At 46.3% G+C, this 26,142-nt stretch overlaps 1 protein-coding gene across 1 annotated transcript in view; it reads right to left on the bottom strand.

The window, feature by feature from the left end:
• Positions 1-25,778, bottom strand: part of LOC142564304 (IDLSRF-like peptide) — a 149,024-nt gene extending 123,246 nt beyond the window's left edge. Inside the window, exon 1 of the mRNA XM_075675255.1 lies at positions 25,070-25,778. Within this exon, the coding sequence (XP_075531370.1) occupies positions 25,070-25,196 (127 nt within the window). The 5' untranslated portion in view covers positions 25,197-25,778. The remainder of the gene's footprint in view (positions 1-25,069) is intronic.
• Between the last annotated feature and the right edge of the window lie 364 nt (positions 25,779-26,142).

Raw genomic sequence — 26,142 nt, 5'->3', positions numbered from 1 at the left:
GTAATTCCTTGGCTTTTAGTTTGCTTTCCATCTGAGATTTTGTCGTTCGAAACATTCTGTCTTAGTTATAAACACTACAGCAGGAAATTTTCGCAGTGATCGTTTGCAGCACAAAATATTCACACTTTTCTCTACATATCATGAACGCTTCGCGTTACGTAGCTGTCAACTCCAGCTGAGTTTACTTTTTTTTAATAATAGCAGATCGAATGTAGTGCTTCTTGTAATCAACGTTAGCCGATGATTTAAATGCTTATTAAAATGTTCACTTGAACGCTAAGCGAAGACATACATTACGTGTGCAATTTTAGTTTATTAACAAGTACGGCGCAAGGAACCATTCTGCTACCATTTTAGAAGTATTGCGTGATTTGGCTTAGCTTGTAACACGCGTGTAACATTTCAGTTCTGCACAGCGTTTTTCGGCCCATAGCGATTATGCGCCTGCTCGGCTACACGGCAAAACGTGGAAGCGGCTTCACTATGGATATCTTGCCGAGTTGCTTTATCGGAAACCACACCATTTACCGAGTTCAGTTGATTCGCTTAAAATTGTTGCGCGTTAACTTAGAATGCCATTCGGCCCAGCTTAGCGCTTTTCGGAACAATGCTGAAACGTGCACAGCCGTTCACAATCATCGGTGTTTCTCTGAATTCCCCAGGCGATACAGAGTATCTCAAAGTAGTGTGTTCGTTTCGACTTGTCACTGTGAAAATGGAGGCCACACACGGTATTCTATGGCGTAGAAAAGATGGGCCTCACTTTTACTGTGTGTGTGTGTGTGACTTCTTGAACTATACTTTTACCAACAATCCTTCCTGCACTGATAGCACAACCACTAGCCCATAAACTAAAAAGTACACTAACACGCTCTGCGTTTAACTGTTTGGGAGCAATAATGGCATTGAAAATAGTTCGCGCGGACATGGTTTGCAGCGCTAATTCGATAGCGAGGAGGGAGATCCACCACATCATCATAGGTTGCATGGCACGTAAATTGCGCTTCCGTCGCTTCCCCCAATCGACCACGGCGGCAACTCGCTATGATAACAGCGCTTTAGTGTTTACGTCCAAATTCTGGCGGTATCCCTAAGGAACATTACCGCTTATCGCTACTACGCAAGTGATTACCGCAGAGCAAACAACATTTTGGGGGCATAGCTCCTCACTGAATGTTTTCCAGCGCTCGTAGTTGCAAAATGGCCTAGTAACACTTTCAGCGACGCCCACGATGCAGCGACTAAGCGACGACCCTCATCAAGTCCTCGGAAAGCGGAGGCGTCCGACACCCATTCCCCAACGTGGCATTCCTTTGAAAGTGAGTGAACTATCAAGCGCCATTAACCAATTAGCCCAGTTTTTGTCCTGTGTGAAACTGCGGTGGCCAGTGACGGTCGCCCCACAGCGTTTCATGCGCCCTCTAGTGGCTGCCGCGGCAGCGTGGGAGGAAAACAGACGGGGGCAATTCGTGGTCGGAAAGCGGTTTGGGGGTGGAAAGGTGTGGTATGTTGTTGGTTTCCCAGGGGGGTGATCAGCCGTAGCCCCGCAAAGTCGTTAAAAGAGACCGTGCCCCGCTAGTGGTCAGTCAGACTCGAAACGGCCTCCCAGACTCATTGCGGGCGCCCATGATGCGCCGCTTGTTTACTCCGCAAGGTGGCAAAGCAATCGGGAGTGCGTTGCGATGAGTATCGTCCTCAACACTGCCGTGCAGCGTATGTAGAACCTGCAGACGGTGTATGGTGATTTTTTATGTTTCTTTTTCAGATGTTTGTTCCACGGTAAAAAAATGATCAAACGTGCAAATGGAAGGCACAGTCAGCATTGTGCGTCAGTAGGCATCAGTGGTGTGGTCCATGAAGCTAAAAAAAAAACCTGTGGTTATACTAAAAACCATATTGTCAATGCTTCTGGCTACCGGTGCTCATTTTGCTTGCCACAGAGGTAACTGAATTTGATTTCACAAAGGTTTTCCTTCGTAATAGCTTTTTTGACATAGGCTCGCCTACTTCGCTAATATTATGCCCAACATAAGCATTGGCTGGCATCTAATATTTTACCCCGATCTAGTGTAATAATTCTTTTGTGAATACGGGCCCCAAAGCCTGTGTGCTAAAGAATTAACTGTTCAAAGTTATAGCTGAGAAAATGCAACTCAAGCTTCAAATATCGTAATTTGGAAAATATTGTTTTGTAAAGAAAGGGAAGAAGCGTACGTCTATTTGCAAATGGCTTTTAATAACGGAGCCAACATGCGTGGAGCAGCGAAAAAAATACCTTAACTCTTCCTCCTCGTTTCCAAGGCCACCATCAGCGTCCTCTTCTTCCCACGTTACATCCTGTGACATCGCGCTCGTCGGAAACAGCACCTTACTAGTGCGGCTCGTTGGTCCGAGAAAGCTACGGTTTGAGACGGCTCACGTGGATGAAGTCACAGAGAGGTGAAGGCACGGTGGCATCCGTTGGCGACACTTCATATGTGACAGGGGTCAACTGGCGGAGGATGCGGCGAGGGCCGTAGTATCGCGAGAGGAGGATTTTCTCCGAAAGACCCACATGTCGAATTGGACACCAAACTAGCACAAGAGCAGCACCTGGTTCGTATTCCACGTCGCGATGGCGCTGGTCACAATGGTGCTTCTGGCGTGTCTGTGAAGCAGAAATACGAATGCGGGCAATCTGGCACGCTTTGGTCGCTGTGGCTACGACATTCCGAGTGTACTCTGTCGGCGAGTCGAGTGTGGTCGAAAGTAGAGCCTCAAAAGGCAAAGTCGGCTCACGACCGAAGAGGAGATAGAAGGATGAATAGCCAGCTGTGTCGTGGCGTGAGGAATTGCAAGCGAACGTGACAATGTGATCAAAGAAGTCAGCCAAACATGGCGAGTGGTAGCCACGTACTTAGAAGCCACGTCAGTCAATGTACAGCGAACGTCGCCAAAGCCAATAGACAATCCCGCTGTGCTTATCGTACGCGGGTGAAATACGCACATGCCGCTTAATCTCGTCTCATACAGGTGCCACGAAGTAACTGGAATGTATTGACAAAAATGTTCCACTTTGTGAAACGATGGCCTTCAACGTCGGCTCCCCTTTCCGTAGAGTTTCGTGCCACTTTTGCTGTTTATTACATGTAATACCATTCCACGGGTTTCACTAAGTGTAACATATTTGCAAATGTGTTTCACATTGGAACTAATGTAGGGCGAAATTAAGAGTGCATAAACTTCTCTGCTTAAAGAAATTCTAGAGAGATTGCCTTCAACATACTGCGCAGATTTAACGGTAGAGAGTGCGACAGCAGTTTGGATGAGACTCTGGGGCTGAATGTCAAGGTTGCCGGATCACGCCACACACTCCCACGTATTCGGACGTGCTGTAGAGTTGTAAACGTTCCGTAACGATCGAATCCTACGTGACTTCCCGCTGCGTCGGCGTTTGCTTCTTTCGTAATTTGTGCGTCCTCGGCGTAAGCGAGCAACACGGTTCGCAGTTTGACATTTCTAACTGTCTAGTTATCCTTTTTTGGACAGGTAGGCTGTAGAAATACTGATACGGCCAGGTGTGTACCGAGCAGGGGCTAAACGATAGCTCGCTCGAAGCGGCATGTGTTCTTCGAATTTGTAATTACCGCAGTCGTTAATGGTGTCACTACATTTCGTGATAGTCGCTGACTGATCAATAAAACTTGTACCAGGTGCTACGAGAGAAGCAGCAAAAGAAAACAGCACTCACTCAGAATGGCACCGTGGGCAAGATTACGCGCATATTCTAGCAGGAGGTTACAAAATACACCACAGATGAGGATGTCTATGATGAGTTCTTTTCTTCTGAGATATCTTTCAGCAGGTCAACAATTCACTGACGCTACTCATGGTGCGTTGGCACGCCATATCGCCCTGCATGTAGAGCAGATTACCAGAAAATAAAGAATTTCATAATGTCACAGCGCAAACGTCAAAATGAAGCACTGCAGGTTGTGAACCGCTCCCAGTTCGCCTTACTTACTACTAGGGTAGCGTGATGATTGTGTTCCGATGCTGCTGCGTTCTTTTTTTCTGGTTTCTTCAGTGGTCCGCGTGGCACGCCGCTTATGTAATTACCAGGATCTGAGCGCTTCGCGAACGGCGGATGACAAGAACGTGATGGAATCGAGCAAAACGATCGCTTTCATTAAACCAGCATAAATTTTCGCTTTGCGAGACGCCTTCGTTACGGCGGCCCATACATAGCTCTTAGTGCGATGGGGACCGCGATACGTAGCTGAAGAACAATCGTATAGCAAAGACTTCAGTGAGGATGACACCCGTAATGGTATACTCCAAACCTTCGAAAGCCGTAGCGTGAACTGGCATTACAGCAAGACAACTATCCGAATGTATACGGCCGGTGGCAGGATCACTGACGCATAATTTGAACGAGCTCCGGTGAATTGGTGAATTGCATAGAGAAATATGACAAGCAGATTCGTTCTAGGTTTCGCTTACTTGTGTGCCTGTTGCCTGGTGGCGTTTAAACAATAGATCATTTGTTTAGATAACGAATATTTTTTTTGGTAACATTGAATGCGAGCAAGCAACGACGCACTATCCCTTGTGCCAGGACAGAGCAATTTTGAATGATCTCAGGCATCATGCAAGATCCTTATACAGCTACTCCTTCATCACAACTAACCCTGATGACATTTCATTCTCGTTTCCTTCACGAATTAGGAAAGTAAGCCGAACAAAAACGATATTTTGTGCGTTCTGTAATCCTTAAGCAGCGTCTTCCTTCTTTAAATAATTCATATTGATAAAATAGGCACGAACTCTTATAGAGTATTCAGATGTTCGCTGGAAATGTACTGTAGCTCAAATAACTGTACTTCATTACATAACTGCTCTCTCTCTGTTCAGGTCCTTCTCTTCATCTTCGAGGAATGCCAACCATTGAAGGTACGTCTCTTCGTCCTTCAGCCTTTGCTCGTACGCAGTTGTCGCCTCTCCTAATGACGCTGATGTTGAGAGCGTTTAACCTTGATATACCAACATATCGATGATGCAGTTCATGGGGGTGGGAGCTTGTCAAGCCAGTGTTCAGGAGCTTTTACTTCCATCTCCCCATGTTTAGAACAAACATGAAATCAATCGTATTCGTATTCGTATTCTCTTGGCTTGGGCTTTACAACCATTTCCCCCATTTCACTACACTTCGAGTGTTTTGCCTTCAACCAAACACACGCCGTCTTGAGAAGCCATTGTGCAACGAACTTTATACTCATAATTGTTGGGCAACAAGTCGCTGACATTCCCGACCACCTTTTGAAGGAAGGTTTCTGGATATTCCGGTAAGCAAGAGCTGAAAATTATCGGGGAACTAAAAGCTTTTTTTTCTTTTTTTCAAGACAAGCTTGTTGAACTTTTACTCGCTTTCACCAATGCAAGGGCCCCTTTTCATTGGCCACTTGTATAACAAATTGACTTCCGTAACAGGCCGTGGTATCCACCTAAACTAGCCGCGCGAAAGCAGCGCAGGAATATGCGCCTTATCGAAGCTCCTTTAGTGAATGCGAAGACCTAATTTCTTGGTATAGTTATTGCGTAACAAGTCGACTTATTAAGCCGCATGTGTGCTCTGTGGTGTCCCCATCTCGAATTCCGTGCCTCTCTAACGGGCTTCAAAATGGCGCGGTCGAAAAAACGGCACTGGAAAACACATTCAATTAGCACTCCATCCGACACAACCCTGCAACCCTGCATGCTTCTGGGACGCGGTATAAGCAAGTCAAGAGAACCGGAAGAGCTCCGGGCCGAACGCTTGATTTCCGGACTGCCTGTCCTCCATGCAATCACCTACTCAGGTGACGTAAGAATTCGTCTCACGTACCCGTCGCCTGCTGAAGGGGCCGGGAGAGAGAAAATGGCGCTAGCGGGCCAACATAGTCAGCCACGTGACCTGCAAACTTGCACTTCATCCTCAGAGACTTTGGGTAGGTCTCGACATAATCACTGTGGATGTTTCCGGTGACCGTCCGTCAAGTACTTAAGCGCACTCCCCTCGGTAGGACTGACTTAACGAGTGCTTTCGTGCTCAGAGGATATTCATTCCTCCTCTCGGAGCTTCGTCTGTAAATTAACAGCGAGAATAGGTTACGCAAGCAACTACCTTTCGTAAGCAGGGAGTGTGTCTGTTTTGAAAGAGCCTATCTTCTAAAGTGCGTGCGCTGGCCCGGAAGCTTGTGCGATTCGTGATCTAACGACCCACGCCTATATTGACTACACCAATAAAGTGTAGTGGAGACCGCTCCCACATCCTACCGCTTCGCCAGCTCTCACAATGTCGCTTCGGCATGCAAGACTCCAGTACTCGAGAAATTGATTTTTCTTTCTTCTTTAGCTCTGGTAAAACTCAAAATTAACGCAGGCACTTACGAAGACACGCACGCTATCACATACTCAACAGTTGTGTTATCACTTGCCTTACCAGCAGTTGTGTTACTGGTTGCTCAACCGAGCGCCACACGTCAGGCCGCAGCACTTTTTTCCCATCTTAAAACGCGATATCATCACGCTTTCTTTTTCTTTTTTTCATTTTGCGTCAGGACAAGGCCTGTACTTGAGCAGCTTTTAGAAGCAAAATGTATAGCGTGCCGACACGCCATCTGTGAGAGATTTCGCCATGACCCGAAAGTTTGCCTGGAGAAGAACAACACTGCAATAACAAAGCGCTCATCGCTCAATGCGGGTGCCGGTCGATTTTCTCAATGGTGTGGCTTTCCACGCGCACCTGCCGCTGCGCCCCCTCCAAATTTGTGTTCGCATCTGTCGGCCGGTTTTGGATTTTCTTTTCTTTTTCTTGCCAAGCGCCTTGACTTCGTCTTGGTAGAGTCGACCACTCAAGCCCCATCTTTTTTCTCTCCGAAAAGCTCTCAGTAGGTTCCAGTGAACAACAACAGAAGCACCAACACCGAGTGATCACTCAGAATGCTTTTTTTTCTCTCGCATGCTTTCCTAAAATCAGTAACCGCAACATTGTTTATTCATGATCGAAAGCTTGCTTCATGTGCGTGTCGCAGTGTTTTCAATCTATAATATTTATATTCTAGGGAAGTTGTTTACTTCCTCAATTTTTTTCCCCTTGATCTCCCGAGGAAATGAAGGAAGTGTTCTCTCAGCAGGGCCACACGATATAATCAACGGACTTGACCGTACACTAGGCGTCAGCAGTTTACATGTACGACGAAAAGTGTCGATTTCTCCTGTCTCAGCATGCACCCCTTGTAATTTAGTCCATCACTGTGCAGGCCATCGCAAACTACACACTGTGCAAAGCAATTACGGGTTTGAGGCTATATGACGTAGATGTAAGCATCAGCGCTGGTGGCACCATCTTGTGACTTTTAGCTGAAGCATAGAACTCAAAAGATGACCGTTAATGCGACGACATTCTACGTGTGACTTAGCTGTAGGCGAAAAAACAATGTAGTCATGGATGTGTTGACGTGGCTCTTTTCTTTCCACTAATGCAGCAGGAAAGGCAAAATCGTTTCAGACGTCTTTGTGATAGAACAAATAGCAACGCGGTGTCACCACCAGCACCGTTGCTACCTCCTACGCCACCGATGTGTACCGTAACATTTCTATACGTGTACGAACAGGATAAAGCTCTCTATGACGAAGCAATACCTTCCTGCGTTCGCTAAAATAGAAATAGACGACTGACGTCAACTAATCGAAACTCGCGTTTATAGGCTGCGTCTAGAAATAGCAAAAAAAAAAAGAAAGCGTGGCACGCCCGGTCTCTCGCGTGGAACAACACGCCCGTTTGCCGGGGCATAAAATATGAACATGCGGAGTATGCGTTAGCTTTGAGGCCATATCGGTGACGGTCACGCGTTACTATTGAGCGTTTTTGCGCATGTTCTTGCATACAAGTACAAGAAATTATTGTAGACGTCACATAGCGTGCTCTCTTGAAAAGCAATGTGGAAAAATAATTTTTTTTCTTTTACTCACAATGCATCCACAATCGCAGGTCCGAACAAGTTACCACTGCGGCTTCCATTACATCGGCAAGGCGAATGTGAAATATTAACTGGCGGGAAAAGCAGCGTTTGTGTCTATGGCGTTACCACAGCGGCCTTGTTGCCGTGGGGCAACGGAAACAGCTCGGTCGCAGATTGAAACGCACGTAATTCGATCCTTCGCCTTTCAATGCCGCTGTCAGGAAAGACGGTATGGCGTTTGCGTTTGTTTGTCGAAAAGGTATATTTTGTGAAAAAGGTATACCGTTTGCTTAAAAAGTGACTTGAAAGCTTAGTCTCTGTCTATTTATATGTCATTATAATGTCTATGTATAATTCGGGTCTCTGATATGCGGTGAGTCGGTGCGATAAATGCGACGTTTATCAGTGGTTGTACCACGATGGGCTCCGCGGCTGGAGCCACGTAATCCCCCACGGTCGCTAATTGCGCTGCTGAGCTCAAGGTTGCAGGTTCGGTCCCATTCATGGCAGCCGAATTTTCCTCGGGGCTAAATTAAATTAAAAAGTAAGCTCGTGTACTTAGATTCAGACGTGCATTAGTACACGCAATCAATTGCGTTCAAGTCCTCTCGAAGCGTGGTTGCTGTGACTGAGCATCCAGCCCGTGACGTCGTCGCGGGTTGTAAGGGGTTCCATTCGGACTAGGCCATTTGTCTTCTTTCGAAAGTGCTGCTAAGAGTCCTAACCACCGCTCAGACATCATCAGAGGAGCGGTAAATGGAAACACCAAATCAATCTGAATTGTTTTGCAGGTTTCCTTAAAACTCTATTTTGGTTAATTTGGGGGTAATGGGCTGACTGCTAGAAGAGAAAAGTCCAAGTGAGAAGTTCGGCTGTTTTTCTTTTTTGCGTGGCTTTCCGCCGAGAGTAACGCGCCGATACCGAAGCGTGACGTCACAGATTGCAAAGTACTTTCTAGTATTTTGCCCGTTGTGGCACAGTGAATGTTGCCTAAACTTGCAAAGTTCAGTGTGTCGCTCTAAGAATACAATGTCGCCCATCAATACCGATCAACGTCCTCAAAATTGATGACGTCACGTGTTCAAATTTGTGAGGTAACGGCCCTCGTCTTTTGTTTTTGTTTTTGTATTTTCTTGGTTGCCAAGCCTCCTTCTTTGGTAAGAGCGCTTTTCTTGCCTTTTGTTATTAGTATTGCTGAAGCATAATTTAGTACTAAGACTAAACCTATTTATCTCTATGTGTCCCTTTAATATGTCTCGCCATTGAATCAGAACTATGTCACTACTCACACTTGAGCCTCCCGCAGCTGCCTAGATCAGGGTGGTATTCTGTAAGTGTCCACCTAGTGGGCATGTCCACTTCATCTGCTGCTGAAGAGCTGATTAGCTATGGGCGCCTGTCTCCTTCTGACGCGCACACCAGCCCAGCCAACCAGGAATTCAACAGCAAACGAAATGTACATGTTCACTACGTGGACACTTACAGAATACCACCCTCCCCCTGCTGTCGCGCTTTCCCACTGACCCCTGAATATCAAAGATTCGCGCCTGCCAACAAAACACGGCTACAGTCTTAAGCAACTATTCCGGGGCATCATCCGACGCTTAGCTTCCTGAGGAGTAGCTCTTTGCGTAAGGCTATAACGCGGCGTTAATCGTTGCCAAACAATGTGCCCGATACGGTCCGCATCGCAGCAGAGCACAAAAGCATGACTTCCAAGATCTCGTGGCACACGCCGCTGTATCTCAGAGGCTATGCAAAGATTGAGAGAATCGCGCCGGACGCTGATTCCCAGCCGTATTGTGCAGTCTCCTCCTTTACAAAACCATTTCGCAAGATGGCTTTCCCCACGATGGAAACTGAGGCACGTGGTCCCGAGCAAGCTATGTGAGAGTAAGAGAAAAAAAAATATGTATCCCCCTCCGCTTCCGTACGACGTGTCTGTGGGGTAGTGATGGAGGAACATGTTGTGACACGAACGAAGGAATAGGCTGCGGGAATAATGTAAGAAGGTAAAGGCGCGTTGGATATCGCCAGTGAAGAACAGCGAAAATCTGTCAGCGCAGTATTTTACTCTTCTATATTTTGGCCGTTCCGACAGTCGTTTCCGCTTTTGCCTCCGAAATGCCTTAAAATTTCAAGTTCCAGCTGAGCACCGACGGTATACATTGGTTGAGACTTCAACCGAAAAGCTTCTGCCTGAGAAATGGGTTTTTATTTTTGTTTTCTCAATTTTGCTCTGATGGTAAGCTGTGGACAAGTTCCTAATGCTCTTCGTTTTTATTGTCTCGTGTGTCTTTTCTTCTTCCATCTTTTGCGGGAGAACAGTACCGTCCTCTTCAGAGCGCTTTCTCCCATCCTACCACTCTTGAGCTTTTTTCTATTCCATATACGTGGTAGGCACGTCTTGATCAATGCAATTGCCTCTACAGTGTCGACTACTTCAGAGCACCGTGAAGAAAGAGTGTACAGAGCTGCGCAAATATGTTCAAAAAAGCAGGCTGGATTTCGCAAAGCGTAAAGGAACCTTGCAGTTCAGGACAGCATAATCATGACAGAAGGGTGAATGTGAAATGGTAAGGCAAGCGGCATTAGTTGTCCTGACTAGAAGATAAGTTGCGAATGAGCGAAAAACGAAAAAGACAGATGTAACCCACAGCTCTGAGACTTTGGACGTGTTTGCTCTTCCCATTGGTCCATAACTTAACTCTACCTCGCGACATTCTAAGAGGGTTCTGCGCATTGGCCAGCCAGAGTATGATTAGTTAATCTTTTTAGGGAAGCTGTGAGAAAATTAGATTTCGCTTTGTTGCGTTGACTCCATTCTCAAGCCCCGGCAGTATTGCTGAAATCAGCGCTTTCATACCCACCCTTGAATACAACCCCGGCTTTCTCTGTCTGTCCGCATGACATTACCAGATTGCCTCAGGCCATATCTGCAGAGATACGCCGAAGGGACTTGTGTGCTCGCTTCATCAGCTAGCGCAAGCGCGTCTCTGATGCCGAATTCACGTGTTTAAGCGGATGACAACCTTTCTCTAATCATTCTTTGTTTCCCCCTAATCTAATTGTCCCGCGGGAGCCGAGGTCATTGTACATTGCGTCACACAGTCGTCAGAGAGCACACGCGATGCATTCACTTTCCACGCCTTTCCTCTACCTTTGCGTTAGCCTCTACGCCGAACTTGAGGCTGCGCTCTTTCATAAAGCCGGCGTTAGATGAGTCGGGTAAACAGCAGCTCCGATGTAGATGCCTCCGGGTCGTCCGACAGCAGCGACTGCGTGCCTATCCTGAAACTTGGCAGGCTCGGAGGCGTCACATTCGTAACGTGGTTAGGGACCAAGGGGCGAGCAGTCTGTCCCCGTTGATCGATCGAATTGATCGATTATTGGCTTATCATAATGCCTACGCGTCACCGGTCATGCGTGAAATGCCGTGAGCACGCTAATCGCCTCTGGCGCAGAGAAACTATGATAATGCCTTGACTTGGCGTTTTAGCGTCGGCCTCCGTTATCAGGCACGATTAGATTGAATTACCACAGCAAGCTATGCGAGTTAGTTACTGAATATATTCTTAGAAGAATTAGACGCGATTACATTATCTTGCCTCTCGGATCGGATTGGTGGGGCCTAACTAAGCAGGCTTGACGACTTGGTTCGATAATTAGGGACGCCCATGACAGAATGGAAGCCCAGTTGATTTGAAAGGCGTGCACGTGACCTAAAAGATTCTAGCAAGCCTACTACTTGTAACAGTTGAGTGTATTCGTGAGTATTCTTATCGTTTTGGACGAATTACTTTTGTTTAGATAAAACGCATGCGCCACAGCTGCTTCAGTTACTCAGCTACTGAGCCTCAGTTGCAACACCACCTGTTCATTACACTATGGAAAATAGAGCACACGTAATAAGCTGTAGTTCCTAATGCGAAGCGTAGCTGATTTTGGGGGGCACTATTTCTACTTGCCACCCGTTCTTCATGAGCGGTCCAATAAGTCCTAATTGTGAGCCCGTGTTTTCATGCAGTATAGACACGGTGCCTAGTTTAGTTCACCGAGGAAGCAATCTACAAATCTACTGCCTAATTTCACTGAACTTCAACCTGGTGTCATGTACAGTTCTTTTACAACACTGCAACACATTGCGGGTAATGGATATGACACTCTGGAACAGTTTAATAAGTAATTTTTCACCAAGAACTAATTAGCCTACACCTATAAACATATTGTAAATCGCCCACATGCTTCCTACGTTTACGAAATATAAACTACATACATAGTTTACCGTGAAGACCGTGAAGACCATCTACATGCCTTATATATGACGCAAGAAAATTTTGAGCAAACGAGTATTCAGCAATTATTTCAAACAAACTTCAATATTTCGGCGCAACTCACAGACTGAACGTCCCCGATGTCCTCTAAATGTGAAAGCGACGCAGTGTTTGTTTATAACACAATCACGGGAAAGCTTTTTGTGGGTTTCATATTACGTCCCTAAACAGGCCGCAAACAAGGGCTTTGCAATTTACATGTAGGCCGTAGCATTTTGCACAGTTCTTGAACAATGTCAACTATACGTGAATGATTCAGTATTTCTCATACAGTGAAAACAGGCATACAACGTTTTCGAGCGCTTATTGTCCCACTAACAACGCTCTAAGGTTCACGTGCATGCGAGACCAGGCACACAAGCATAGAAATAACGGTTGCATGCGTACAACTTGAATTCAACAAAAGGGCTTCAAGAACTACACTCGGTGACAACATAGGAACTGAGTACAACCTCCACCCGCAAAGGTGCAGTGCATATACCCACCTACCCTCCGGGCAGTGCCTCTACCCACGCTCTCCGAAATGTAGTGCCCGAGAGAAGGGAACCCAGTTCTTGCTTCCACTTCTCCTTTGAAGGAGAGCCGCGCCAGCTTGAGTCCGCTCGTAGCTTAAGTGCTGTTGCTCTGCTGTTATCCGTGCTAGGTTCATGGGAAAATAACGGCTCGTTTTTTTCTAGCTAGAATATTCCCTACGGCTCTCTGTACTAACGTCATGATATCTCGCATAACTTCCCAAGACGTCAGAGGTTACACCCCAAGAACAGTGACACAGACATTGATCTTTAGGGTGAAATAATCCGACTTAAAAGCGCAGGAGAATTCTAGACGTGAAGAAATTTTCTCAAACTAAGATGGTCTCTTTTGACAGTGCTGTAAATGTGCTACCCAGCTGGAGCTGCTTTCAGGCTTTGGCGTTCATTGACGATGTCGGGTGAATGTTAACGCGACAGCGTTAGGAACCCCGTGTCGCAGATAATCCGGCGTCGGCCTCCCGCGTCCGTCGTCCACCGTCCTTCCGCGAAAAATTTTTGGGAACCACACATAGCCAACTTACACGCAACCTACAGAAATGATAGCGTCAGATGTTAATTTGAATGTGCGAGAAAACACAATTTTGTTACGCGGAAACCCAAACGCGAACCCCTGTTCCAGTGTTTCTACTACGTATACAACGGCGCGCACGGTTTCATGCAACGCCTCCAGATGGCACTCGCCTCCGCCCATCGCGGCCCACGCAAGTGGCTGCGTTTCTACCAGAAAGCTCACCTTCGTGCATAGCGTTCGCCGCCTGCGTTTCCCGGTAAACATTACGGTTACATAAGCTGCAGTTGCCGGAAAGGGTGAGAAGCAGTTAGGGATCTTTGAATGCTATCGCGTTCCACTCTTGCAGGCGCAGCTTAAGCGTCCTCGAAATTTTTAAGAGGAAGCTTTAGCTCGGGTGCTCCTATCTAAATACATGGGAAAGGAGAAATAGTTTTTTGTAGGCATGCGCTGCACCTAATTTGGAGAGGCTTCTTGTATCTAAAAAAAAGTTAGAATCTACAGACTGTTAGAAGGCATTATTGATGTAGGCCGTCGGTGTTTTTATAAATTGTCAAAAATTGCTTTTTTTTCCGGAAACGAAGCGCACAAATGAAGCATCATCAAATTTACAACTCTGCAACACAGCAACAAAATGTGATATCGGAATTTTGTTTGATTTAAAACTCCTCTAAAGCGGTCAAAAGTGCTATAGTGTACAGCGCTCTGCAACTTATAAGTATGACTCATAACATTAAACATTATAAGAAATTCACACAAGGTGTAGATCTAATGCCAAATATTGTCGCTTTATATGCTCTAATGGATGCAGTTTGCAGAACTGCTATATCTGTTTTTCATGCAAGGGACCAATTTATTAACTTCGAAAATCCAATTTTTGTAAACATAAGATATTTTAAAAATCTTTATAAGAGATTAGATTTATATTAACCTTTTGCTTTTAAATGTAACTAGAATCTAATTTTCTCTCTAAATTGCAACAAATTTGATTAAAGTTGGGCCATGGGTTGTCTCAGAAAAAAAATTCTGCGTTTCACATGTATTTCATTTCTGCGTTTCACATAACCGGCATCGGAGTTGGGTCCGAGCTAAAGCGCTTTCGACTGTTTTCGTGGTAGGTCGGTAGTGCGACTGTGGTGGCACTTGAAGGAGGGAAGCCCAGGAAAATTTTCTACTGAAAGGCCACGTGCTCTTGGACAAATTGACTGTGGAGATGGGCGGGGGAGGGCGGAGGGCGGAATGGAGGGAAGGGTCGTCAAGTCATGAGTCCCCACGTGACCGTGTGGCGGCGAGAGGCGTTTAGGAGAGTGTAACGTGCACCTAAGTCTCTATATACGAGCGTTTTCTTTCGCGCATTTCGTTCTCATCAAAATGCGGCTGCCGCAGCTCGGATTAAACTCGAGCACTCAAGCTCAGCGGCGCAGCTTCGCAGCCACTAAGGTACCGTGGCAGGTGAAAAGGTCAACCTTACGGACTCGCCAAGTAGCACTTCACGAGCCAGTAGAAAGCGTGGATTTAGATGCACTGTAAAGAACCCCAGGGGGTCGAAATTAGTCCGAAGTGCCCTGCTATGGCATGCTTCAGAATGAGATCGTGGTTTTGGCGAGAAAGACCTCCAATTTCTTGTTGTTGTTGTTGTTGTTTAATAGAAAGCAAACATCAATTTTGTCTTTATGAGAACGCCAATAGTCCGCTGAATGGCATCTTCAAGAGCATTCAGCGAAAGGCGACGAACTCGAATAACAGGAACGTCAGCTTTACGACATGCCGGCGCGGCACTTTCATGGGATGGAATAAATTTCACGAGAGTCACAAATACTGGGGCGCAGGCCACAGGCCGCGTAGGAAAAATGCGAGATGTCGCAACATGTGAGGAGCGACGTCGACATCCTTTGGAAGTTTACCACTATGCGATCAAAGAGCATTCAACTCGTCGTACGAACCAGCGAGAAACCACTTGGATGCCTTCCTTAAAAGCCATTTCGCAAAATTTTTGCCACAGCCACTTCTCGGAGAGCTTGTCAAAGCCCCGGGGATCAAGAATCGATTATTTACTGAAAAGTGAACTAAGTCATTGGTCTCTCAGAAACGCCTCTTGACTGAAGCCCTAAAGCAGGATTGAAACACCATTGGATGGCTTTGGCGAATTCATCGCGATAAGGCTTTGCTGAAATGGCAGCATCCGTGCTTGAAAGCCGTGTCCGGCATCACTAATGCTGCAAACTTTTGATTGTATGACCGTCATACGACATATGAAATATTACGCGCAAGCGTAGATGCACTTCACCAATGGCGCCTTAGAGCGGTCGTTTCAGAACGCTCTCAGATCGTAACGAAAGTGGCAAAGGCCATCTTTGAAATCATATTAAGAGGAGAATGCGGTACATAGCGATAATCTCACTTCATTATCGCCATTCGAGTCTGTTTTTATGCTCGAAGTAAAGCTTAGTTTTTCTTTTACGAAACATTTGTTATCAGTGTAGAAACACATTTAGCCACCTGCTCAAATGTTCCATGTGCAACCCTACTGATCAGTAGACAAACAAAGAATCGCTAGGTTTTGTCAACACGCCAGACAGCCATGAATGTAAATTTGCACCTGGACTTCTAATCCGATGTACGCCAAGCTTCCTAACCGGACGTACGTCATATCATATCTGTATGTAAACTTCCGCAAGCCCGCCGATAAAATTCAGTTGAAAGTTTGCACGAATCTCTTCCCGTGCCTTCATCCCCTATTCTGCACGCACAAACCCGTCGTCATGGACTACGGATACCAACTTCCCCAAACCAGTACTCTACTCAGAGAGTCAGGGAATAAAGCCTGAAACATCGGCTACTTTGCCTGCTTCTTTTGCATACGGCGCCAGGAGCCTCCGTGCTCCAACGTGCCTAATTAAAGAAGAAAAAGCTGCTCCATTCGCGGCATTCACCATGGTCGCATTTGAAACCTAGCGCTGAAGAAGCTCCCGCCTCCGACGACGAGCAACGGGTGACAAAGTCTCACTTTTACGATGTTTCTGCCTCTGGTCGCCCTTATTAAGCGCGTTTTCGCGAGCACCGCTTGGCTCACTAATCTTCATTGTCTGCGGGACTCGTTTACGACCGAGAAGGGAGCGCGTTGGGTGACTCGAAGCGCCTCCCTCTCTCCCGTCTCCTTCTCCTCCCTTCCCTACCCACGGCAACAGACTCCGGGCGCTCTTAACCCGTCCGCTTGTTTGCCTAACGCCGCCGGCCGTAGGGTCGCGACGGGCTCGCAGGGCCTACAAATTACGCCTGTCGCGCGTATCTCGCGCGAAGCCGCGAGACCATTGCCGGTAGCGACATGTGCAGAGCGCTATACGCACTTTTCCCCATTCCCCCGCCGCCGGGACGCAAAGGTAATTCTAGAGGCACGCTTCCTCGTTTTCTCGAACGCGGCGAGACGGCCGCCGCTGGGTACGACTGTGAGTACGCCCCCCCCCCTCCTCTCTCTCTCTCTCTCTCTACCGACTACCTAACCCTTTTCCGTCTCTGCGATCGGTCTTTGTTCGCGATTTCATTAGCACTGCCGCGTCGTTCGGGCCCAAGTAGAGATTGCGAGGAATCATCGGCGCTGCCGTTTTTCTGTCTGCGGGCGAGAATCGCCGCTTGCCTGTTGCGGAAATTCTGGAACAGCAGTTTACCAGCGCGCGTGTGCAACGGCAGCTTTTACTGTAACGTATAACTGCAACGATCGACAGGAACAATGGAGACTGAGGGCCGGTCTTGTGCGCATACGTACAAGTAACCACGACAATGGATGACAATATGGCGCTGCGGTGACTGAAGTTGGCTAATGACCGCACGCGTGAAATGGACGACGTGGGTTCCGATCCTACCTGCAGCAAGTTAAGTTTTCGTCGACTTCCTTTTGTATTTTGCTCATTTTGTCTGAGTTTCAATTAAGCGTGAAAATTACCTTCCCCTTCCCTTTTTCTGGCTTCGTTGGCTATTCCTTCGTATAGTCATAATTGCAAGCCGCCTACAAAGTAAAGGCTACAGGTCATTTTGAAGCTTTACTCCTTTTTTCTGAAATGAACGCAAAGGAAACAGAATCAGTGACCCTTTAATTGACACGGCTACTCTTTTCAACGTAATAGCAATACTAAAGGAATATTGTAAGATAAGAAGGGCGCCCCCGGTTGGGAGATAGCTGAAGAATGAAAACTAGGCCCGCATATAGCCCTATACACGCCGGAACATACAGAAATAAAAAGTCGCAGGTCTGTGTGGCACAAGCAGCACAGTCACAGCGTAAGCTAGAGGACCACCTCCCCTCTGTCCCCAGCGTAGGGTAGCGAACCGGACCTTCTTAGCTGGTTAACCTCCCGGCCTTTCCCCTTTCTTCTGTCACTCTCTCCATGGAAGCTTTATTTTCGGCAGCACGCACTACAGGGTCTTGCGGCCAACTCTGTTTGCGTCATTTTCACGAGAACGATCTGAACTGTCCGCCCGGCGACGACGGTGAGCTGCGGCTTGTCCTGCTCTCTGCAGAGCGGTCTGCTGAGCTCGATGTTGCCTGGTTGCAGCCGCGCACGTAACTCTACGATTCGCTTCCTCAGCAGCGGTTCGTACCTTGCGAAGAGGTGTCGTAACGTGTACCGAAGAGTAAACACAGGTATCCAGACTACGTGGAGCACATGTCACATACCTTGACCCGCAGCATGGTACGTTGCTTTTGATGATGGTGGTGATGATAATGATGATGATGACGATGAAGATAATGCTGGTTTATTGGCATCCCCTTCGAAACAGGGTGGCGACAAATGGTCCCCTAGCCTGCTTGAGGTAACCACGTCCAGCTCCATGCAGCATGCGACTGCTAACTTCAACGGCTACATGTCGGGACACCTCGTGGAATACAACGGAAATGCAATGCAAACTTCGGACGTATCGACGCTGTGCGACGCCCATGTCACATCGCGTGTCCTATGGCATGATACGATGCTATGCTAATGATGATGGCGATAATTTATTTTTATTCCCATTGAAATGAGACCGTGGCAAACATTAACTTAGCCTGCTTGAATTCAAGTGTGCCATACACGTTTTTCATTATATCAATATTTAAACATCTACATAATTTTCTTTTTCTTCCTCGAGACTTGTCTACCTTCTACCTCCACGTATGCAACTCCTACATGGCGTTCCACCTGGTATGCACCTTATATTATGCGCCTGCAATGCAAATGGCACATCTATAAAAGGTACGTGGCGTGCTCCTCACATACGATGCGAATGGTGATGATGATGATTTATTCGCATCACCTTTGAAACGCGGCGGCGAACTAGTCGCCTAGCAAGTTCGATTTAATCAGGTAAACAATATATTTTTTCTAGTATTCTTGTGTACATCTCCGTAAGCTTCTTTTTCTTCCCCCAGCCATCTTTACCTGCCTTGCACCGCTACCTGTGCAACTGCTACATGACGTTCAATCTACTATAAACATACGCAACTGCAATGCAAAATATGCACGTATCGACGTTACGCCGCGCGCATGACACATCGCGTGTTACATGCAGGCTAAGTGTCTAGGTGACTCTTTCAAGCAGGCTAGGTGACTGTTTGTCACCTCCCCATGTCAAGGGGGATGCCATTAAATCATCATCGTCGTGTCTCTTCGCATGCTAGGACGATTTTATGGGGCATTTTTACGCTACATTCTAGCAAGCGCTGACGGAGCTCAGTGACGGAGAAGTTGACTCCTACAAGGCATGCCTCCATGGACTCGATTGCGTCGGGAACAGGGTTTTTTTTTTCTCTCATTTCCAGCGATAGCTCCTACGCACACCTGACGGCGGCGGTGGTGGTGGCGGTGGTGGACACCATCGCCAACCGAAACGGCTAGTGGAATGGGGCCCGTAACAACTTACGCTATAAAATCTGTGGACAAATTACACAAGGCACTGTAATGAGTCCCTACTTGTACGCGTACACTGAGCCCGGAATAGGTATGCAGGCCGGAATGGGATGCGAGTTGAAGAGGCGCACAGGTGATGAAAATACGCGCATGACTTAGTACACGCACACATACACAACAGCCTAAAGTTAGCTCCACCACACGAGACGCATGAAGATGAATATGACATGCATAATAAACAAGCAGACGAAAATAGGGATAGTGCAACCGGGTCGCACTTACGCAAAGTGCGTTTACTATGCCCGTGTCTTTAAAAAAATTAAGTTGAGTGTTTTCTACTATCCTCTAGTTATCTCAGTCGTGGCCAAAGGCGTTAATGGTCAAAATGTATATGTATATTAACCATCCCCACTACTCCAGACGCATTGGGATCTCTAGATGGTAACCTAGAGCGTCGTAATCTGTTTAATGTACGCGCTAGGGCACATTTACAGCAATATTTACAACCGTAAATATTGCTTGTTAGCTGGACATTAGGAACGTTCTTCTTTGGGCACATATTTGAGAGCAGACTCTTCGCGCGTACAAAAGAATTTAGCACGCACTTGATCTTATCAGTGACGGTAGCCACCTTGGTTTGATTACTGACAGCCTTCTGTGCTTTCAGATATTAAGATTCAAAACTACCAAAGCTGCACGCAGCTAACAATATTTAATGGTTCATTTAGAATACTGAATCAATGCGAGGCCACCAGTGCAAAGAATGACACTAGCGATAGCGAAAAGAAACACAGTCACAATGCTGTCCACCTATATTTATTATTTGAATCGCGCAAAGATATTTACCTTGAAGACAGAAGAGAGAACAGATTTCTCTGCGGTCCTTGCGCTGTTATTCAAACTTTAAAGCACGTTTTACCAACAACACTTTGAAGAGATGCAAAGGTAAAAGCAATGACCTCGCAAAGAAACAAAATCAAAAGGAATTAGTGCATTTTTTCTCCTATACCTTCAGCTGCACATCTTCATTTATTTTCCCTTGCTTGATTGTTTGTATATCTTTTCACTCATCGACGTATGCATGTACAGTCGACGTCAAAGATTTATGGACCAAATACCGGAGAAACATATTCCATAGGACACCTTATGGGCTAGTTAGTGCACTTCTGTGTTGGCATGAATCACTGAGCGAATGCAAACCATTCAAGGAAACATAGACAGTATAAGCGCAATCGTCCTGCAGATGTTACTCTGTGTGATTTGTGTTTATGCGATCAGTAAATCAGTGCTAACGGAGGTGATAAACGGCAAGTTTATCACCAGCATGGTATGGTATCCAACCAGCATGTTAACCTCTAGCCGGGGAAGCCGCACAAAACTGTGTTTTGTGTGTGTGTGTGTGTGTGTGCATTAGTATATAAGGTGTGGATAATAAAATGCCGCGTTACGTCCACAGGTTGCGGAAACGGTCAACTCTTCACAGCTCCCGTGGCCCGTAATCATTTCAGGATGACTGTATGTGCGCGTGATTCAAACAACGATTAGCTAGAAAAGAGCACTGCTTCAGCATCTGGTTTCGGTGTGACTAGTGTTATATTTGCGCTGGTTTGCCTTGCGTGGTGTCTACCAACGACATTTCTCGGACTGTGTCAATATTGGGTGCTTCTGTGGTCTAAACTATCGTTATTGTAACGTTATTATACTATTGTTATTGTAACGCCACCGCGCTAACTCCGCGGCAGTGGCGTCGGGCTTCCGAGCATGAGGTCGCAGGTTCGAATCTGGTCTCGGCGGCCGCATTTCGATGGGGCCGGAGCGCAAGAAATCTCGCTCGTGTACCGTGCAATTTGTGCACGCTAAAGAACACCAGGTGATTAAAATTAATCCGGAGTCCCCCAACTCCAGCATGCGCCAATATAATATGCTAGAATTGGCACGCAATACCTTAAAATTTATTTTTTGACATGATTTGGCAACAGGCGCCTGTGAATATGAAAGGCGTGATGACCAGGCACATTATTAAATCAAAGTTTAATCATATTCAAATATCTTTTCCACTGCAAGAAGATTTTCTAGCGCAAATACCGTCGAAAGTCAGTGTTCTCCGTGTGAGTTTTTTAGCCATCCGTCTCGTTTCGTGCGCTGTAAAATGTCTTCGAAGATGAATCAAGAACTACCACTCCGACTTTCAATATCTTTTTCTCAAAATTTAGTTTTTGATCGCGCAGAATATATTGTGGTCGACAAGTAATCAACTGAAGATGTGCATCACACTTGCCGGCTAGCATTTATTCTGTGCGATCAAAAATTAAGCATTCATTTGTTTGTGCCCCTTGTGATTGCCCTGATGTGTCGAAGCTTGTGCTTTGTGGGTTACCCGGCGCCGTATGTAAGTTCGTCACTTCTGCTGTTATATAATTTATGACGTTTGTTTGACTGGATTGAGTCTGCATGGGGTCTTTTCTGGCCTAACGGATTGTTTGGGCTCCTGGGTTTCCCACCCCGGTCAAATGTTTATCAAAACAAATAATAATAATAATAATAATAATAATAATAATAATAATAATAATAATAATAATAATAATAATAATAATAATAATAATAATAATAGTTGTCATCGGAACATCTGTGCTCAGCGCGGTTTAGCTCCTTTCATGAATCAATGCGGTGATTGGTCTAGTTAGTTGCACAGTCCCAGGATGTCGTTCGCGCCTTTCCTTGGTCGAGGTTTCCAGCGCCGTCGAATTGTTTAGTGAAATTTAGACTCACGGATTGAAACTTACCTTTTCATAAATTTCATTACTGCAGTTTTTTTTTTCTTGTCTTCATTCCATACGTTGTTCTTCGCTGCCACGTTTGGCAACTTCTGCTTAAAGAGTGGTTTAAGGCTATACTTGCATGGCCTTCAACTGCTAAACTTTCTACATCCCAGGAACCCTCATGCGGGCGCCGACAATGTTAGTTCTGCGCTTAATTTCACCACTCATTTTTTTTATTTGGTTCAGGTTTGCTTTAAGCGTAAAGCGAATTTGGTGCATTGATTTGTTTTCTCCGTATACCGGTGTGTGACTATGTTTTTTTTTTACTTTTTTTTCGTGATATCCTTGCAGCACGGACGCGGCAGTTAGTTCCTGCCAATGCTATGCGCGAACGAAAATAGTTACATCGACTGCCATAGTGCAAGTTAAGAAATCGAGATGACTGCCACACAACCATGTTTATCGATTTAGTTTCAGGGCCTGGAATAACAAAAGCTATCTTCAGGTAATCTCGTTATTCTCGCGATCGCTATCGTCATGATTAGGGCACAGGGAACGGAGAAATCATTCTTCCGTACAGAAGTTTTGCGAACAACGGCTCTGACTGTGACATTTCCGTATGCATGATATCTAAGATAAGTAGGCCCATTTACACGGTGATGGCTCTCTTTCACATAAACTAAATATGTAGTAAAAATGAAATGGTGTTCGTAGGAAATATATCAGTCACTTCTGTTTTCGACTAATCTTTCTTTTACTTGGTCGTAGTATAGAGCCCAGGGCCCATTTTCATAAAATAGTCTTTACGAACTGTTCATCAGAACTGTTCGGTAAACTGTTCGAACTGTTCGTTAGGGATAGAACTGTTCATCAAAGCATATGCCAGCGTATCCTGATGCTGGACATGACATTAACAAAGGCGGCTGACAAATCAGGAAGGGCACTTCGGAATATAAAGCATCGTGAGTTCGACCCCCAGTTCTACTCCCTAATATAGGTTGCCTGATCAAGACGTCGTTATTGCATTGTTTGTCCGAGTGAGCAATTAGTAAACGAAGTTCACTGAGTGATACCGGTGTCACACAGTGCACTTCTGATCGTGATCAAGCCCAATCCAAATCGAATTTCTCGGTCGTGATTGGCTCCTTTGCTCAAGCTGCGGAAGGGAGCCAATCACAGTAGAGAACTTCGATCCGGATTGGGCTTGATCGCGATCAAAAGTGTGCCGTGTGACAACGTCTTACTGTATAACTGTGACTTCAAGGAACAAGTTGATATTCCGAAATAGAAACCTGTCGCAGTCAAAGCCACCTCCAATGAATGAAATTCACAAGACTTGCACTAGTTTCTAGAAAATGGTCCTGATGAAATAGGTTACAATATAAATTCGTGCTCGATTTATAACGTTTTCAAAATACCTTTGCGGGCATGACGGAATAGAATTTTCTTTGAAAAAAAAGAACACTCTACGCATGAAAATTGAGACAAAATTACGCCGAAACTTGTTAACGTCACATATATCAGAGTAGAATTATATTAGTTATATCGCAATAAGGTCAGGTGATCACTTTTAGGCTCTCTACCTATCTTCTAGAGTTAGTCTTAGCTGTTGTGTGTCACGAAATTATCAAGTTAATGAATCACCATTGCTAGAGACGCCATCATATTCCGACAAATATGTGTGAATAAAATATTGCACCACGCGCAACATTCTGCATATTTCTAAACATTTATGCGGGTGTTCTTTTATGCCTGTTAGAGCACGCGTAATTTTATTTGAGAGACAAGGCACTTAGTTGTTCCAAGCTCATCAGCAATCAGCCATGTGCAGACTGCTCGGAGCGTTTGTACATTGCATCACAATTTTCGTTGCTATTTCATCCAGCCAAATAATGTAGTAATAAACAGTGATCTTCAAACTCCTATGCTTATTCCTTCTCCTGAACACTATAGGTGAGCACACAACATCGCCTTTTATGTCGTGGATCCCCCTAGGAGTTTCTAATCGCGATTTGATAGGCTTAGGCTTAGCCGTGGCACAGAGGATTGTTCATTCAGCAGTCATGGTAAAAGCGCGAAGCTTTTCGCCTGTTCAGAAAATGTTGAAAGCTGCGGTACCGCTATTAATACCCCTACTCACTCGCCTCGTTTCCTAATAGCGAAGCATCCTATTACTGACGTCAGCTTTGACCATACTAAGCCTTGGGCAACATGGTCTCGTGGGTTTTTAGTGCGCTTACAGAGGGTAAGCGCACTAAATGTGGCATCGAATGTGTTTTTCTTCTATCCAGTCATTTTGAAAAACCCCAAGTCTTTGCACGAAGTGTTCTGGGAACAATTTGGATTGAGCTTTAGATCGCTTACACGCCAGAATTGTCGTCGCCAATAAATTGCCAGATATCACAGAATAACGCTTGCAATGACTGTAGCTGGGCTTTCAGTCATGACCTATAGAAGCATTGACGCTGTGGAAGCACGCTAGAAGCATTGCAAATGTTGTGAATGTACTCACTATATTCACGAGGAATTGCGTCATATATTTCGGACATGCGAGTACAGCCACGAAAAAAATTATAATTGATGCAAAGGACAAATCAACAATAAAGCTACCAACGTGTTCTCCGAAGAACGCCATGGCACGATCAAGGTATTCCAGACACTGTTCCAATAAGTTACAATTGGAATGAATGAGAATATTATAGAGCAGGGTATCAATAGCTCTGTGTTTACGCGCGCATTACCTATAAACCACGTCATTTTTCTTGCCTCTGAACAGAGGTACTCAGAAAATTGTTCCGATTAGTTCAGCAGTCAAGGTCTACATATTCACAGGCATCCTGCGGACTACAACTGCTTTCGCTGTGGCAAGCAAGATTAAAAGTCAGGATCTACGGTTCAACTTCCGCGAATCTGTCTCCAGAAATGATGTAAATGTATGTCAACTGCAAAAAAAAATCGACGATGACGATGCTTTCCACTAATGTTTTCACCAGCGCGAAGTGTGCATACAACAGATATGAGAAAAAAAAAAGAACACGTGTAGATTACGTTGGTATGGTTTGAAAACTCACCTTCTCGCTTAACGTTCCCCAGGTTCCTGTTGAGCACGTGTGAAAAGTTGATCAAGTAGGCTCCCTGCGCCAGTCCGACGAGAACCACACCCCACAAGATGAAGTGCTGTGTCGCCCTCATCAGCATCGTCACTCGAATATACCCGACCGATACAATAACTTCGCCGACGACACCGGACAAGCAGTCGGTGACCTTCTCTCCCAAAAACTTTTTTTTCCTCTCTACTAGCCCGCACTTGACGAGGACAAAAAGTGAAGCCAGAAACTCTGAAGTGAGTCACTTCAGGTCGCAGGAGATGGAGGTAGGTCTGGTCCCCCGGTCGACACCGCACAGAGACAACGTTTGGTAGCGGATATTCTGTTTCTGAATGGCCTAGGGACAGGTGATACGACGGCCCTTTTTATTGTTCGTTACTACCGGGTCTCCCCCAACAACACGATTTTCTTGCGCTTCTGCAGTCGCTTGCGTCTGTTGCTCTGATGTTGTCGTAACGCCTGCTTGCAAACGCTTCCAAGAGAGACGACCGGCTGGAGCGGAGGAGACCTTCGCGGAGAAAGTGCCGACTGGGACGGCGCGCGCTGTTGCCTCACTCGCCCCTCTTCGATCAAACTCCGGAGAGTGGAGAAGGCTCGTCTTTCCCTGCGGCGCGGCGGCGTTCTGCGGCAGAGTCCGACTCCCAGGAACGGGGCGCTTGGTGCAGCGCGAGACGGCGGCGGGCGCCGGCTTTTTGGGGGCGAGGAAAAACGCCCGCGCCGTGGCGCTGGGCGCATGCGCGGCGCCCGCCGCCGGCCAATGGGCGTCGAGCGCGCGCGCTGCATGGCGCGAAAGCGGTGAAACATGGCAGCCGGTTCGCAGAGATGAGCTGCTTGGAGGGGGTCCGGAACGACAGAAAGAGAAAAAAAAAGTGGTCCGAAAGTCTGCTCGATAGTGGGCTCATTCGAAGCTGGCTGCAACCACCTCTTGCTTCCTTTATTCTTTCCGCAGAGCCGGCTCTCCCCCACTGCGTCGCAACCAGCGGTTCAAACCTGTTGTCCTCCGCGGACTCTCTTTCTCATAGGCAGCCGCATCAAGC

The sequence above is a fragment of the Dermacentor variabilis genome, chromosome 11, assembly GCF_050947875.1.
Source record: "Dermacentor variabilis isolate Ectoservices chromosome 11, ASM5094787v1, whole genome shotgun sequence".
NCBI classification, from domain to species: Eukaryota; Metazoa; Arthropoda; class Arachnida; order Ixodida; family Ixodidae; genus Dermacentor; species Dermacentor variabilis.
The sequence above is the reverse complement of the archived record's forward strand: the minus strand, read 5'-3'. Positions and strand labels throughout refer to the sequence as shown.